Source organism: Squalius cephalus (assembly GCF_949319135.1).
Source record: "Squalius cephalus genome assembly, chromosome: 10".
NCBI lineage: Eukaryota > Metazoa > Chordata > Actinopteri > Cypriniformes > Leuciscidae > Squalius > Squalius cephalus.
Window position 1 is genome coordinate 27763244 of NC_137131.1, and position 17546 is coordinate 27780789.

At 38.6% G+C, this 17546-nt stretch overlaps 1 protein-coding gene across 1 annotated transcript in view; it reads left to right on the forward strand.

Moving 5' to 3' along the window:
* evpla (envoplakin a) overlaps positions 1-17546 on the forward strand; it is a 127557-nt gene that overhangs the window by 15279 nt on the left and 94732 nt on the right. Inside the window, exons 5-13 of the mRNA XM_079882583.1 lie at positions 7405-7536; positions 8044-8085; positions 8210-8371; positions 13620-13727; positions 14667-14762; positions 14869-14979; positions 15249-15395; positions 15526-15680; positions 15828-15925. Coding sequence (XP_079738709.1) covers positions 7405-7536; positions 8044-8085; positions 8210-8371; positions 13620-13727; positions 14667-14762; positions 14869-14979; positions 15249-15395; positions 15526-15680; positions 15828-15925 — 1051 coding nt within the window. The remainder of the gene's footprint in view (positions 1-7404; positions 7537-8043; positions 8086-8209; positions 8372-13619; positions 13728-14666; positions 14763-14868; positions 14980-15248; positions 15396-15525; positions 15681-15827; positions 15926-17546) is intronic.

Genomic DNA, 17546 nt, shown 5'->3' on the forward strand with positions numbered 1-17546 from the left:
ACAAAATGTCAAACAAAAAGCAAGTTTCAATACTGCAGCTTCTCAGGGTATTTTCCCTCTCAAATCTGGTTTCCAGCATAACAAGTTGCTATTTGCAGAACAAAGTTTCATTAAGAGCTTTCTGGGCGCACTCTCAAACACAACAAATAAAATACTCAACATATACTAATTTGGTTGAATTTAACCATAATCATTCATTGCCCTTAATAGACAAGGTCAAACATTTTTAGCAAAGGTAAAACATTTTTTTTTTTTTTCACTAAATCTTTTAAATCTGATTACCAGTTTTCTTCAAAATTTTACTTAACAGAAAAGCCAATTTTTAATTAAACCTTTTAATTAATTTAGAAGCATTTCAAAGGAAAAATGTCAAGTCTGTCCATCCTACCTTAAGTCCTTTTAGCCCGACTGGAATGGTCCCTCTGTCGAACAGAGTTCTGCAGTCTGCAGAGTGAAGACAACGTGGTTCCTCGCTCCCCTCCATCCGACAGAGGGAGAATTCCGAGGACTCCTGGCTGGCTCGCCAAAATGTCGTGGATATTTTCCTCCTAAACCTAACTATCTGGGGCGTCTGCACTCGACACCCAACTGATCTTAATATCTCTGGCGTCTCCAAATCGACACCAATACCTTAAACTCTCTGGCGTCTCCAAATCGACACCAATACCTTAATACTCTAGCTCTTGCGTCTTCAGTCGACAACTGGCCGAGTTTTCTAACTAACTTGCTTCCCTAAACTAGCTTCCTAAACTAGCTTCCTAAACTAGCTTCCTGCGCAGGAATAAATCAGACCTGCAAATGTCCTTTAAATGCTTTAATCACGGCCAGGAGATCTTCCCGAGCAGTTCTCAGGGAATCTCTCCCAAGAAGCAAGGCCGGAGGATCTCAGACAAATTCCATTGAGAATCCCACCGAAAAACACATATACAACAGTTTTTATAGAATCAAGAAAACAAATAAGACTAACATGTCACCTTCAATATGATTGGTTCAATTGGTTCAAAAGCCCCAACCTTTTCCCTCTGTCACTGGCATAAGCAAACTCTGATTTTCTGATTACTTATCACAAGGTTTTTGCGAACTAGTCATGTCTAGTTTCAGTTCCCCTTTCTGTATTTATACACATACAGTCAGTCACAAGTTTTTCCCCAAAGAGTTTGGACACATTAAAAGCATATGAATGTTATTCCTGCAAGAAAAACAAATGTTAGTTGATTAATTAAAGTTGATTAATTAAAATTCATTCACAATCACAACTCAGAAGAGGTGGTATCTTATCAGCAATTTCTTTGTTGTTCTTTGTTGTTTCTTTGTTGTTCTTCGTTCTTTGTTATTGGCCATTGTATGTTTTGCTGTGTCACTAGTGGGTATGTTGTCATAGTTAACTGGAATAAAGTCTTTGGTATATGAGGGGGGTAGGTCGATGCAAATGTCTGAGTCATAACCTCTCACACGCAGTCCAGATACCCTGTGACTCTTAACAATAGAGTGAACACCCAGCATGGTAGTTAGCTTTAACTTTACAGGGTGAGTGTCCGCTCGTAGCTGGTTGCTTAATTCTTCACAGACAAATGTGCTGTCACTTTGTGTGTCTAATAGTGCGTAAACTAATTGCTCTTTAAACAGGCTCTGAACCGTAGACACCCATACAGGAACGATCATGGATGTGCTACTTGACTCACCCACCTTAGTAACGTTGAGAGCTGTGACTGCCGCGGTTTCATTTGGAGTGCTTGGAGCGGTGTTGCCAGAGCTGCGAGACCTTTCATATGCCTTGTGATTGTCATTGTGCAGACAAGTGGGATGCCTTCCTTTGCAAATGTCACAAGTGTGGCGATGGCAACAATCTTTGGCGTTATGGCCCAGCTTTAAGCATCCATAGCACAGTTTATTGTCCTTAACATATGTGCGCTTCTCCTCTAAGGGATGATCTGAAAAGTTAGGGCACTTTGACAACTGGTGTTTTTCATCTTTGCAAAACATGCAGGGTACCTTTAATTTTGTCTTGCTTGTCCTTGCCTTGTTGTTTTGTACCGAGGTTTGAGTTATGAAGACTTGTGTTGATCTGTTTGGTTTAAAGTCCTTTGTGGTCCTTTTCTCGTAGGATGAGCTGCATGAGTGAAGAGCATATGAAGAAGTGACTGGGTTGCATGCAATCTCTGCTTCAACTGCCACAAATTGTGCAAAGTCCTTAAAAGAGGGGAAATCCTTGCCGTCCATAAGTGTAACTGTAACTTGGCGATTCCACCGGGCTGCCAGCCAGTCAGGAACTTTCTGCAGCATCTTTTGATTTTCCTCACAGTCACTTAGTATCTCTAGGCCTTTTACATATGGTGTGCTTGGAGACATGCATTTAGAAAGTGTGAAAATGTCCTTAATCCTTCTGCATCCTTTGAGCTTATTTTGGCCATTTTGACAGTTTGTTTCTGAGAGCTCTTTGGACAACAAAAGGTGGTCCATAACATTGGTCAAGCTTTTGGCATGCATGCTTGTATGCCTCTTCATCACTGCGATAGAATGTGCCCTCAAGACATTTTTGTGCTGGGCCTGTGACGTACCTTTTGAGCAAGTGAAGTTTATCAGCAGGTGAGATGCCTTTGCAGTCTACAAGTGAAGAGAATGAAGCCTTCCATTCAATGTAGTTAATTGGATCTCCGCTGAACACTGTGGGCATTGGCACTGGGATTCTGTTTATGGCTATACTGTTTTGAATTGCTTGGGCCAACTGGGAAATGTCTGTGGGAGGTGCTTGAGTGACAATTTGAGGGTTTGGATTGTTCACCGTGTGATTTGACATATGGATAGACACATTGTTTTGTGGCATTAATGGTGGTAAGCCACAAGAGAGAGCTGGTGCTTCATTAACAGATTGGTGGTCAACAGAGAAAGGCATATTATTCGGTTGTATTTGTGGATTGTCCATATCCATGTTCATTTCTCTGTCGTAGATCTCAAGTTTTGCGCGAGCATCTTGCATTTCCCTTTCTGCCTTTAAACGCTCAAGTTCAGATTCTATATCTTTCATTTTTTCCTTTTGTTTAATTTCCTCCTGCACAATTTTATATTCTGCTTCCTTTGCAGCCAACTCTGCAGCTGCATCAATCCTTTTGGCTGTGATGCTTGAAGTGTCCGACTGCTTACCGACACTAGACTGAGAGGCGGTACCGTAGATGGAGCGGGCGTACTGGTGTGACAGTAGCTAATGAAGGCGTTGCCTTTCTCTATCTGCTTCAAAATCACCGTCTATTGCTGTTATACGTTCATTAAGTATTTTTATAATGTCCTTAGTTACTGCTTCACAAGAGTCCATTTTGCGTCTTGTGTCAGAGGATGGCATATTACGCTCCCTTATTTCACTGTACACCTTCATCATGTTGTTCAAACCTTTTTCAATGTCATCGCCCATTGCACACAACTTGTGCTCTGATAAGTCAGTCTTTAGGCTTTCTCTGGATGTTCTGATTTGCCCTTTCCATTGTTCATAGAGACTTAGCAGTTTTTTGTCCTTTTTAATCAGTTCGTCTTTTTGGTAGGCTAGCATTTTCTCCTTTAACACACTAGGCCGCTCTGAATGCCTGGGTAATGATAACTCGGTCGCAGCCTCCATTTTATGGAGTTCAGCTAATTGTTTTTCTTTGCATTCAATATCGTCCTTTAATTCCTGCCTTGACATGCTGTCTGTATCTCCTTGATGTAATAAAGCTCTCGTTTCATTGATTTTGGTTTGTAGCTATACGTGTTTGCTCTTCGATGCCGTCCATTTTCCGTGTTGTTGAAGTTCGCTGCCTGTGCTGTTGTCGTTGTCCTTAGAATTCACGGGCTGCTCGATGTAGCACACTGAGGTGAAGCTCTTACTGTAGCATGCCCCCCGAACAAGGATGAGACTTTTACTGATGGTTTTATGATGTTGAATCCTTTATGAACCTTAATCCATTCACCATACCCATACACAAAATAAATATATTTGAAATATATTCATATGTTCATATATGTTTTAACTTTTGCAAATTGTTTCATTTGAAATATATTTTGAAATTTAAAAAGTTAACATTTTCACAAACAAACAACACATTTTCAATTTATTTTTTAGATAGACCACTTCAGCCGTGGATGTGGGCATGAGAGAGCAGTGCTCTACCACTTCCCCCACCCACATTTTTCCTACTGGTCAGGGATCGAACCGGCAACCCTTCGGTTACAAGTCCAAAGCCCTAACCAGTAGGCCACAGCTGCCCCTTTACTGACTTTAGTGGCCTAAAATGATAATTTTATGTAGGAAATAACACACAGAATGCAGAGTTTTTCCCCCTATTTTTACAGAATTGAATACAGTTATTTAATAGTTTGTGTATGCAGTGTTAGACACTGAGTTCTATCTATTGTTTAAGTGCACTTCACTGTTGGAGTGTCACTGCTATACTTGCATCATAAATATTGTGCATATTTTCAATATTTAAATGACTTCAGGAAAGATGTCAATAAAACAACAATAAATCTAATAATTGCACTTAGTGTTAGGTACGTGCCACCTAATATGGCCTAATAGTCCTAGGAAAGCAACTATCTGTCATTTTACATTGCAGTCATTTAAATGTAAGTACAGTATTTATTATAGCTGTGTGTCATAGTACAGTAGTGAAATATGGTAGCCTACTGTTGTGTATAGGGGAAAAGGTAGAGGAATTACTATGATCAAAATACATTTTCGACCCTTCTTTAGCAAGCATAAACATTTTATGACTATATATTTTGTCATATATTTTACATTACGTTATAAATGTAAATATATTTCACACTTAACATCATATATTTTTGTTATATTTCAGAATATATTTCAAAATGATAAATATAAGTGAACAACAATGCAAATATATTTCAATGTATTTGGAATATATGCCACTTTTTTTTTTTTACACTTTAAAATATATTTCAATATTTTTTTTTTCTGTATGGGTATCACCAACGTAAGAACTGAAATGTATACAAAACATGTAACTGATCAGCTAGCATTGTTCACATTTACATGGTGTCTTACATTTGTGCAAAAACGAACATATTAACAGACAAAATGCTCATATCTCAACTGATTTAATTAACACACCTTTTGCCTCTTCGGAGGGGCTGCAAGTATGAAATTCGACGTTTACCAGGTCTCCGTGTCAAAGTTATTGCCGTATTTGGGATAACAAGCTATATGCTATAAACTGCGCTAGCTTGGGAGCGAGCATTCAAAAAGAAAACAAAAGCGTGTAGCTTAAGACCGGAAGTCAACCATTTCAATACAAAACATTTCAAAATAAAAGACAATCACCTTTTCTGTAATAAAATATACTTATGGTTATTTACAATCTGCCTTGGAAGTCCTCTCTGGTCCTTCTCCATCCTTCCTCGCACCTACCACTGAGCCAGAGCCAATGATTGCAGCAGAACCCGAATCAAGACAACCCCTAACCCAACTCACCACAGTCACAGAGACAGGGTCGACAGTAGACCCAGAACCTGAGCCAGTGCCCACCCTGAGTCAACAGCCAGAGCCAGCGCCCGCCATGGACCTGCCACGGATGGAGAATGTCACCCAGAGCCTGAAGCCCTACTCATCCCTGAGCCAGTCGTTGTGTCTGATCAGGTGTGAGAGCCGGTGCCCATGGCCATCCCAGTGGGGATTTTAGTGGAATTTTAAGGTGTGGAGATGGATTTTATCCATGCCAACCAGCATGGTCAATATAATGGATGCCCGGGTTCCCTCCTATTCCCAAGCCAAGTCTACTTCAACACTGCTGTTGCTGTCCAGCCCCAAGGCTCCTGTGTCTCCTCTGGTCCCGCCCAGCCCCAAGGCTCCTGTGTCTCCACTGGTCCCTCCCAGTTCCAAGGCTCCTGTGTCTCCACTTTTCCTGCCCAGCTCCAAGTCTGCTGCATCTTCGATGGTCCCACCCAGCATCCCACTCCCATCTCCTCTACCAAATCTAGCCAGTAACCACGCTGTATGTAAATTCAATGGAGTTCACTTCACAAAAGCTAAAAAAAAACAAAACAACAATGTTATGTGCTGCCTTTTGTTTAACATCAGCCCTAAATAAAGGATCATAATGGGAGAAATAGCTAAATAAGCACTGGTGAGAAAAAAAATATTACTCATTAAGATTTTAATGAAGATAAATGTGGGATGCCATGCTGAACATTCAATTTCATTTGCGCCAGTTTGCACTCCTCTACGATACACTCCTCTCCGAAGTAGGACTGTGGAATTTGGTTACCAGAAGCAGATGTAACATGCTTTCACATTTTTATTTTTGTCATTTTGGGAGGCTTTGACATCCAGATCCCATTTAATTTAGCTGAGTCACATCTAGAATATGTCTTCAAACTACTTCCTGAATTGGCTTGAGTGATTAGGCTACAGTCAGTCTCTAATACGATACAGAAGGCATTTACACCTGGTCTTTTCACAATTGGATAGCGATCTGATTAGTGAAAACACATGAAGTGGTGAATTGTCAAAAATTTGATCTTCATATTAAATTCATACAAAAGTTAAACTGATATCCATGTTCAAAGTTCCACGGTAAGCTGTATAGATTTCAAACGACATTAATTTGTGGCAGATAAATATGTGGTAGAAGTTTGAGCTTCATAGCTGAGGAAAAAACAAAACAACAGATATTACAAGTCAAGTCAAGTCATCTTCATTTATATAGCGCTTTTAACAATGTAGATTGTTTCAAAGCAGCTTTACAGAGATAAACGTATAAATTATGGTAACAGAGATTGTTTTGGCTTTATAGCGGTTCTTTAGTCAAGTTATTTTCCAGCTAAGGTTAGTTATGATTGATTCGCTTCCGTCGCAACAATCATTTGTTATTAAATTAGGGGCCGCTAAGACGACACAATTCTCTCTACATAGACTTTAAACGCGAACCTGTGAGAAACGCTGATGGCGTTCACATGCGCATTAAGAATTGGTTCTATAGTTATGTGCGTTTGAATATATGTACGCAGGTTTGTAATTCCCTACAAACCAAGCCTAAACAAAGTACTGGTGTTTCCTTATAATTTTGATACAGAATTTTATTTTATTTTATCAATTCGCGGTAGATACGCGAATTGAATGGTAAAGGGATTCTCCATAGGGAGAGACTAGTTGGCACTTCAGCACTGCGTTGTCATCGGGTCCAGGCGAAGGTCCTTCATCAGATCTGGATACGGCCTGGATCCGGCAGGCTGCGGGAAAACCTCGGGATAAACAAAGACACTAAAATTAGCGTAGATTCCATTACAGACATTAAAGCAAAGATAAATCTTAAAGCAAATATACATCTTATTTCAATTTATAATATCTTTGCCAGCAATGCAGTAAAAGCCAGATTATGGTAATTAATTAGTATTTCTGAATACGGAATATTACAGAAAGATGCAAGCAAAGATGAGTATGGCCCCTCTATGGCTGACCTGAAGAAGCAGATTGCAGCTCATAACATCCTTCATAAGGAGATTGAGTCTTACAACAATCAGCTATGCCCTGGATCAACCAGCTCTCAGGTGAGCAGCTTTCATCAACTGGGCAATTTTTTTGTTACCAAGACATGCATTCCTCGTTACCTCAGCCTTTACTTTGGGAAGAAAAAATACAGGAAAATTCTTGAAAAAGAAAAAATGTCATCAAGTACTCCTTGTTCGTTGTTTCTGTCTTCCATTTCAAGGTTCACAAAACTAAAACATTGATGTTTCAAAAGGTTCATAAAGACAAATAAAAAAATAATCTCTATGAATCAAATGGTTTAATCCAAGCCACAATCTCTTCATATGATGAACAAATTTATTTCAGTCTTTTATTTACATATTAACATTCATCAATGCACATTCTGAAGTGTCAAAATTTTGGTTTTGTGGACCTGCAATGGATGAACAGAAATCTCATTTGTGTTTCAAAAATGAGCATGTCTTATGGGTTTTGAACAACTGGGCGAGTAATTGATGACAGAATTTTCATTTTTGAGTGAACTAACCCTTTATTCACAAAACGTTACATCCCTCATGTTGTTCCAGGAGGAATATGCTGCCATTAAGAAGCAATATGCTAACGTACTGGTAAGAAAACATTCACATTATGACTGATATTGAATAAATGGAAGATTTTTGAAAATTTTAAGAGATACTGTTGGTGCCAGAGAGAGAATGGAAAAGTTCTCATTTAGCATTTTCAATGTTTCAGGATAACTCAAAATGGAGACGTCACTATCTCAACAGCCTGTACGACTACATGCAGGACTGTGAGAAGGAGGTGGCGTACATGAGGGAAGAGCAGAACAAGATCCTTAAACAGGACTGGAGTGATCAGATGGCTGACCATGCTGACGTTCGCAGACAGTATGAGGTAAGCTAGGATTTGAACTGGTTGGATGACTTGTACAATGGAATGAACTAAAGGACAGATATTCCTGTAGACCAACATTTTTTCAAAAAGGAAGGCTTGGGGAATATATCAGTCATCAGGGTGGCCGGAAAAAAATATTCAAAAACACAAGTTGCACACAGGGTAAAAGAGACTGCTCATTCACATTACATAACATTTAAAAAAACTGACTATATGTATAAAATATGATATATTAGAGGTTAATTACAAAATATTTCTGTAAAACACTATACAAAAATATATTTTATAAATACATATATATTCACAATCTACAATCAATAATTAATCCTTTTTTCGTCTTTAATGTGGAAAATAAAAATAAAAATACCTGGTTGCACAAGTGTGCACACCCCTTAACTAATACTTGGTTTGAACATTTTTTTTGCTTTTAATACAGCAGTCAGAATCTTTTAATAAGGGTCAATCAATGCTTGCACCATCATGCTTCATCGTGGGTATGGTTTTGTTTTGGTGATGAGCAGTCTTTTTTTGTGCCAAATGTACTTGTTAAAATTATGTCCCAGAAGTTATATGTGACCCTGGTTCACAAAACCAGTCATAAGTCGCACGTGTAAATTTGTGGCAATAGCCAAAATTACAATGTATGGGTCAAAATTATCGATTTTTCTTTTATGCCAAAAATCATTAGCATATTAAATAAAGATCATGTTCCATGAAGATATTTTGTACATTTCCTACCTTAAAGAAATAACACATTTATTTTTGTGAGTGAATGCAGCACAATCTCGAACATAAATGGACAACTTTAAAGGAGATTTTCTCAATGTTCCGATTTTTTTTATTCCCTCAGAGTCCAGATTTTCAAATAGTTGTATCTCGGCCAAATATTATCCTATCCTAACAAACCATACATCAATGCAAAGTGTATTCAGCTTTCATATGATGTATAAATCTTAATTTAAAAAAATTGACCCATGTGACTGGTACAAAAAGTGTGTAACACTCAAAATAGTTTGTGTTTCAACATGTGTGTGTGTTTGGGTAGCGTGTGTTTGTATGTATCCACACATGCACAGGTCCAAGGGCTCGATGTTTGGAAGCACATCAATTTGCAAGCACACATGCACATATGTGTACATGAACATAACATGCTCCTGAAAACTAAATTTTTCTCTTATTTTCAGTCTCTCCCATTCACTTTCAATGGCAGGCCATTTTTGACCGGGAACACCACAAGTGTGACTATGTGCCATTTTTTACAAAATAAAAGTATTTCAACACAAACTTCCTGGTGAAAATTGTGCACATATGTGTAAAATGGTGAAAAGTATTCATAAATAATGCTTTTTTTACTCAAAAAATTAGATGCCTACTCTCAGATAAATGAGGCCTATGATTAATCAGATGAAAATAGAAATATAAAACCAGTCTTAATTGAAAGAGAACAAATTGACAAAAAGATTGAATCCAATATTGGGTGATAATATAGTATAATGAGCGATTTATAAGCTATTCTTTATAGGCCGGTCATTTTTGACCGGGAACAAATCAAAAGTGTTAAGGGGTTTTGAACACAACCTGAGGGTTAAGGACAACAGTCTCAGACCAGAAGTTAGGGGGAGCCTAACTGAGGTTAGTGGTTAGTCGTGAAGTAGACTTCTAGTCTGAGACTGCTGGCCTGGCACATCTGTCTTGAAACTGCTGTCACATTTGGCACTGGGTCAGCAGCTAGACATATCTCATTTCGCGAACAGTGCATGTGCTGCCGCATTCAACAATGAATAACTTTAAGACAACATTGGCCAAAAGACAACAGCGCCAAACAGCAGTCTCAGACCAGTAGTTATGATGAAGATTATAGACACATTAAGGTTAGGGTAACAAAACATATAAGTAACAAACCCTTTTTAAATGTAGATTATTATTCAGCCCTATAAGAAATTCAGCCCCAGCCTAGAAATCTAGACGCACCTTTGCGGCAGCAAATTTTATTTTGCAGCCAGTGTCGTCTAGCAACTCTCCGTTGGCTTGCAAGCTGGAAAAACCAAACTCTAGTCAGGCCAATCACATCGTGTATAGAGTCGGTGGGCAGGCTTAACATAATGATGGCAGAGTTGTGACGGTTCTGTGTGAATTCCCTGCTACTTGAAAACAAAGAAGATGGCTCCTGCTGCTGGCGAACAGTGGTCTTTCGAACCGGCTTTGGCCGCGACTCTGGAAGACTTGGAGTTAAGCTTTTCTTTGAGAAAAGAACAAAGAATGGCACTGAAGTCATTCTTAAAAAAGGAAGTTGTGTTCGGAGTTTTGCCGACCGGATACGGCAAAAGTTGAATCTATCAACTAGCTCCGCTGGTGGGAAAACGCTCTGGTTGGTTGTAGCGCTATCCTATCCAGTGCAGAGGTAATTTGAAAGACAACCGTTTATCCCGCCCCTCGGATTGAACCCTGCCAATGGTGTGTAGCCTTGTCAGGCTAATTTGGCCCTATAAAAATAGGCCTTTGTACATAGTCACATTGATAATCTAATTAATGTTGCAAGAGAAAATATGCTAACATTAATTGCAAATCCTTAATGTATTCCTTAACATGTTTTAGTCCTTTTCCCCCATAAATATTTACATATGGTCAGTGAATCAAAAATAAGTGTGTATTATATTTTGTAAAACAAGGGGATGGACAGGGGTAGCGCCAAACATTAGTCCCAAACTGATAAGTGATATCTTCTTGCGGTGAGTAAATCCAAAAGTAAATCAAAGATAAGAAAAAAAAAATAATCTGTACACCAATATCGGCCAAAAAGCTCATGAGATTTATTTTCCAGAGGCCACAAATAAAGTGCCAAAGTGCAAACAAGTGCAAGAGTGCAAAACGTTTTCGGGTTCAATCCTTCATCAGTGCAATGTGTTACCAAGCTCAACACCTGCAGTCATTTACATCCTCATTACCGTAATCCATTAGCCTGACGTCGTCATACTCAGATTCTAGTCAGAATCATAGACAGTATAAGAAAGGTCAGATTATGAGTCTGATACAACTCCATTGGACTGTGATCATGGGGCGTGTTTCAACCGAACCAGGAAAGAAAATGCCTCTGCACTCAATTGGATAGACCTTGCATTAACAGCAGCGCATTAATTTTAAAAGAGGAACAGAGAACCGCGATCAAGGCATTTGTCAATCGGAAAGATGAATGAAGAACATACGTCACTTACTCCATTGCTCTGATTGGTTGTAGGTCTATCCAATTGAGTGCAGAGGCATTAGGCTTGTTCGACTTCATGCAGCTCTGCACAGAACGATCAGCGGCTGACTTAAAGCAGTGCATGCCGGTTAGAAATTTTGTCCGACTTGATACAGCGCCAACTGTGACTGTGACGTATGCCATCAAAGCACCCTGAGAGCGATTCGAGAGTAGCTGGAGAACTCAGCCAGTGCAGCTTCTCAAGAGCGGCTGCACTGGGCTGCACGAGCTCAGATGACGACACAGCTGTTCCACGATTGGCCGGATTGTATGGAACATGTATGGAATCTCAAACAGCAAATAAAGAAACAAAATCATCCAATCTGTCTATTATTAGACAAATATTGGAGTTGGGAAACATAAAAGTGTACAAGCCCCCCTGTAATTGCGGGCAGTATAACGTTATGTCCATTGATGATGGTTTTAATTTTTTGTGGGGTGGCATTATTCTGAAATGAGATGACAGAACATTTTACTTTTGCTAAGGTTAACGCAGAGAAATCGATTGCCAGCTATATCTATAGCTATGTGGCTAGCTATCTAACGTAACGTTAGTTAGCACCTCTCGCAAAGCATAACACACATGCCATTCAAAATTCCATTGTTGATTTAATCGTCATATGCCTCGTATCCATAATTAAATTTTAAAAAGCTTGCTTATTTCAACCGCTTGACTGAGACTAATTTACCTCATACAAAGTCGAGTCTTATTCCAGTTCAAAGCTGGTGCACACCGGTAACGTATTTATATGTTCCTAGTGTAATGTTAACTTCTCTCTACCAATCAGATGCTCCGACTATAGGTGAAAAGTGAAGAATATGAAGCTGGTGATTGGCGAATGGTGATTATTCAAACATAGCATGAAATGGGAAGGTTTGACCTATCACTCTGGGTTTGACTTGCTGGAAAAAACAGATATCTTCTTTGTCGCGCTTTCAAAATAAAAGTTCCAAATGTACAGTTTTTGTCCCTGCGGTATAGGCTAATTTTTGGGTTGGACACATGCAGCATTTATTGAGGGGGACACTTCCCCCCCGTCCCCCCGTCCCCGCCGGTTCCTACGCCAATGCCTCTAAAGCTCACAAATCAGTTTTTTTATAACAGTAAACACTCTTTTCATGTAGTTGCGATGTTATATTGTGTCATGTTTATCAAATTAAAACTGATTAAAAATGTAGACTCCACTTCATTGATAGTAGCTTATGTTGAACTTTATTCTTGTTCAAACAGACGTCAGTATTGAATGTATTAAAAGTATTGAATGAAAATGTCTCTGAAACATCTGTGAATTATTTGGCAAATATTGCATTTATTTCACTTCAGCTGTGGTAAAGTATGCAAACACCACGTGAAAGGTCACTACGGGAACCAGAAAGTGTCTAACTTCACGTCTCCGTTTGCAACTCCTCCCCGCCTGCACGCGGCTACTCTCGCCGATCGGTTACATCCAGCCGCAGCCGATGTCGAACACACCTATTTTCTTTTCTGGTTCGGTTGAAACACGACCCCTAATCACAGCCCAATGGAGCAGTATCAGACTCATATTCTGACTAGAATCTGAGTATGACGACGTCGGGCTAAGTAATCCATGTAACATACCGGAATCTGATTTTATCCCACATACAAACATTCTCATTAATAGTCTACATGATTACATATACATATCACAACAATCCTTCATTCCAATTTTTTTTTGGTAACATTTAAAAAAAAGGAAAGAAATTCTTATCTTTTATATTTTGTTCAAATACCACTGCACAAATGCAATGGGCAATCCACAAACAGTTTGGGCTTATGACAGGGATTCAAAAAAGTCTGAGAACCACAGACCATTTTTTTTTTTTTAAATTAACATCTAAAATTAGGACAGCAATGAGAATAAACAAGACTGATCATACAGGCAAGAAGTAACTTGTGGTTTTGCTCTCCTGTTGGTTAATTGCAGAAGTGGCAGCACATCTTAAATAAAACATTATATTAGACCTGTGAGCTATTGTCTGTTGCAGATCTTCAAGAATAACAGTCTGCTGTCGCATGAAAGTGAAGTCAACAAATTGCAGGATGACGGAGACCGACTGATTGAGCTGAAACATCCTGCTGCCAGCACTATTCAGGTCAGAAAACACAAACAAGATGCCCAGCTATATAATGTGATATTTTTGGCATTGGCAACTGCAGCAATATTTGACATTCTTAGATTTGTTGTTTCAGGGGTGTCAAACTCAGCTCCTAGAGGGCCACTGTCCTGCAGAGTTTCGCTATTCAACACACCTGATCCAGTTAATCAAGGTCTTTAGGAGTGCTAGAAACAAACCACTTGAAGGCAAGCCTGCAAGGTTAGCAAAAAAAAGTGGAACGCCTGCAAATGCTGTGGTATGCAGGGAAGGAAACCAGGGGCCATTTGTTTTGAATGGGATGTCAATGGAAGAGAGGCTTCACTATGCTGAATCAACTGCTTTTGTGGGAAAACAGCTTATCATTTAATGAATTGACAGCCCAACGGCTAATCTTTAACATGTTTGCTCTTAAACATTAATTTTGGATTTATCTATTTTTAGAGTTTACACCAAAAAAAAACTGTTTTCTAAGAGAATTCACAGACAATCACGCGACAGGTAGGATTCAGTTTACGGCATTCATTCATTTCTATGGTATCCGCAAACAGTGATTTACTGTCGCACAACTCTGAACGAAATTCAATGACGTCAAGGCACACGTGATCCAAGTTAGCCGTTACGCTTTCTCCAATGGTAGAGCCACGGACCCTCGTATCTCCCAATAAAAAGACCATCTCTGCAAGAAACATCCAGGCAGGTGTGTTGGAGCTAAACTCTGCAGGACAGTGGCCCTCCAGGAGCTGAGTTTGAAATTTGTGTTTTACGCTGCTGACAATGTGTGGTATTGTAAATAAGAGTTGACTTATATAATTTGTTTTACTTATTTAATTAACTTCGTTAATTAAATGATGTGTTCAATAATTATATACTGCATTCAGTATGACACAACATCAACATAAGCAAAGCTGAGCTCTGATGTGCTGTTTGTGTGCCCAGGCCCAAAGAGACACTGTGAGGAATGAATGGCAGAAGTTTCTGAATCTTTGCATCTGTCAGGAAACACATCTGGACAATTTAGAGGAGTACAAAAGGGTAGGTAGGGCAGATGGATGGATCAATCATTTCCATTAAGCACATTTTTGTTATAAATAGTTTGTGCATGAGTAAAGCCTAAACAAATTTGTGTTTTTCTCAACAGTACCAACTGGATGCAGATACCTTGTCTGAGTCTTTGTCTAAACTCGGCTCCACTGTTGATGCCAAATCACTCAATGGCAAAACCAACACTGAAATTCAGATGCAGCTTGAGGTCAAATCACATTTTAAACTACAGTAGTCAACATTTGAAGTGGATCAAAAAAGTTCATCAAAGTTGTTGAAAAAGTTCATGAAAGTTCATTTGATCCACTTCAAATGTTGACTATTGTATATTTTAAATAATTATAAATTAAATATCAGTAAAAGGATTTCTCATACAGTGCTCATGCAAGTTTCTTTGCAGTTCCACTGTATATATATATATATAAAAAACAATACAGCTCTGAATGTGACAATATCTTCTTTTCTGTGTGTCTGCAGGCTGAGGAAAGGCCACTACAGCGCAACGAGCAGCTTTTGGCTGACCTGAGAAAGCGAAGCACTGCCATCACACCACTAAAACTCCGCCATACTCCTCCTAGCAAAACTACCACGGTTGAGTCTCTATGTGACTGGAAAACTCCCAAGGTTAGAATCTCTGAAAAACACAAGGAGGTGTTAAAAATCTCTTTATAACATGTAGTATGAAAAGCTATGGTTACTAATGTGCTATTAATTCATTATTCTATTCATTTGTTAATCATGGGATTCTTCTCAGGTTTCATTGGACAGAGGAGAGCTGTTTAATCTGAAGTCCAACACAGACAATGACAACTGGGAGGTTCAGTCCAATGATGGGACAAGCAAAACATTTCCTGGAGTTTGCTTCATGATTCCTCCACCGGATCCTGAGGCCATCAACAGAGTCGACCTGTAAGAATAAAAACTACTTTTCATACTCCAAAGACATTGTAAAATGTGTGTTATTAACCCTTGGTGTATGCTTATGTAAAATAATAATAATAATAATAAAGCCTTTAGAGACCAAGAATAACTAATAATTTGTGTTTGTATGAGAAGTCTGGGGAAAGAGTTGGAAGATCTAAAGAAAAAGCGAGCTGCTTTGAGAACTTCGCTGAAGAGTCATCCATCAAAGGCCCCTGTTTCACAGGCTCCAGGTAATGTTTCCTTCAGCCTGATGTTTATTTGTTTCACTTTTGGTGTGAATGGGCCTTTTGTCAATGATTCATTTACCTTTTTTGTGTCATGTTTAGTGTGAAAGTGCCTTTACACCAGGCACTTATGTAGGGGTGGGCCAAAGTTGGTCCATAAGTCCATACTGGCGTGGGTTTCCTGTACAATGATATAGGCTAGCTAGTCACGACTTTCCCCAAACCATGAAACCTATCATTAATGATGTCATGCAGTTGGTGGAGTAACAACTTGTATAAATAAATTGGGTTAAAATCAAATTAATGTCAGATTATTCCGGTAAATAATGAGCATGGAATCTGATGACTACTACTATTTTGTTCTCTGTTGTTTTGCTTTATTCAATTGTGTGTTCCCTCTTAGTTCATACTCAGGGATCTAGATCACTCACACACACACATGCACACTCTTCAAAAATAGCACTTTCATTCTCTTGACAAACTAAAAAAAGGAGAATGAAAAGACTTTTTTTCAAGTAACGAGTAAAGTAACGCATTACTTTTAAATTTACAACAAAATATCTGAGATACTTTTTCAAATAAGTAATGCAAGTTATTTTGTTTTCCCATGTATTAACTGACACCTCTCCTGTCCTCATGTTGAGAGCATCGGGAGTAAGTGCAGAAGCGTTGTGTGCACTGTGTGTAAACATGATGGGTATTTGTAGTTCTAGACTAAATGTGAGCAGGCATTTACTCATCTCACTTGCACAAAAACACATTCAGTATTCCTCAAAATTAATATGTGAAATGCAAACTCAGAATATTACATAAACCTACACTGTAAAAAAATTGTGCTTTAAAATAATGGTAATCTACTGGCAGCTGTGGTTGCCAGTAATGTACTATTTATTTAATTAACAGCTCTCCTACCAATAATTGACAGCTTTCCTTTTTTTACAGTATGTTACCATAATAATACAATGGAAGGTAATTAATTTTATTTGGAAAACGATTGCTTCAAACAGTCCAAGTTTAAAAACTAGTATTTATACGGTGTTAGTAGTGTGAAATTATTTACTTTCAGTCCACTGAAAAGGAATATTTCTTAATATAAAACTGCAAACACAATGTGTAATAGTGAAATAATCACAAACTTGACTTTAACTCAAATCTTTGCAGTTCATCGTTAGCTATAGCAATAGCACACATGCATGTGCTAAAGTACTCAGCAAACTGCTTATCACTGCATCAGCAGCTACAGAGTTACTGCCTTTAAATAAAGCAACATGCAGCATAACATCAGTATTTCTCTGCTCATCCTCGACCGAAGCACATGCTCTACTCTCCAGCACAATGTATGGTGACCCACAAAACGAATTAATTAAACTAAAAGATCTCTCCTATATCATCTTGTGCAAAATCATATAAAAACACTTCAGTTTAATATTTACTCTCCTTATTAGTTATTGACTTTACATACCTTTTTTCTATTAACTCACTCATTTTTCAGTGAAATGAACTTGTTTCGTTCAGTAAATCTGACCTGTTACGTCTGTTTTTTCCCTTGATTTTACAGTAATCTACTGGCAGCAGAGTTGTCAGTAAATTACTGTTTTTCTACAGTTTGTTGCCGTAAATGAATTTA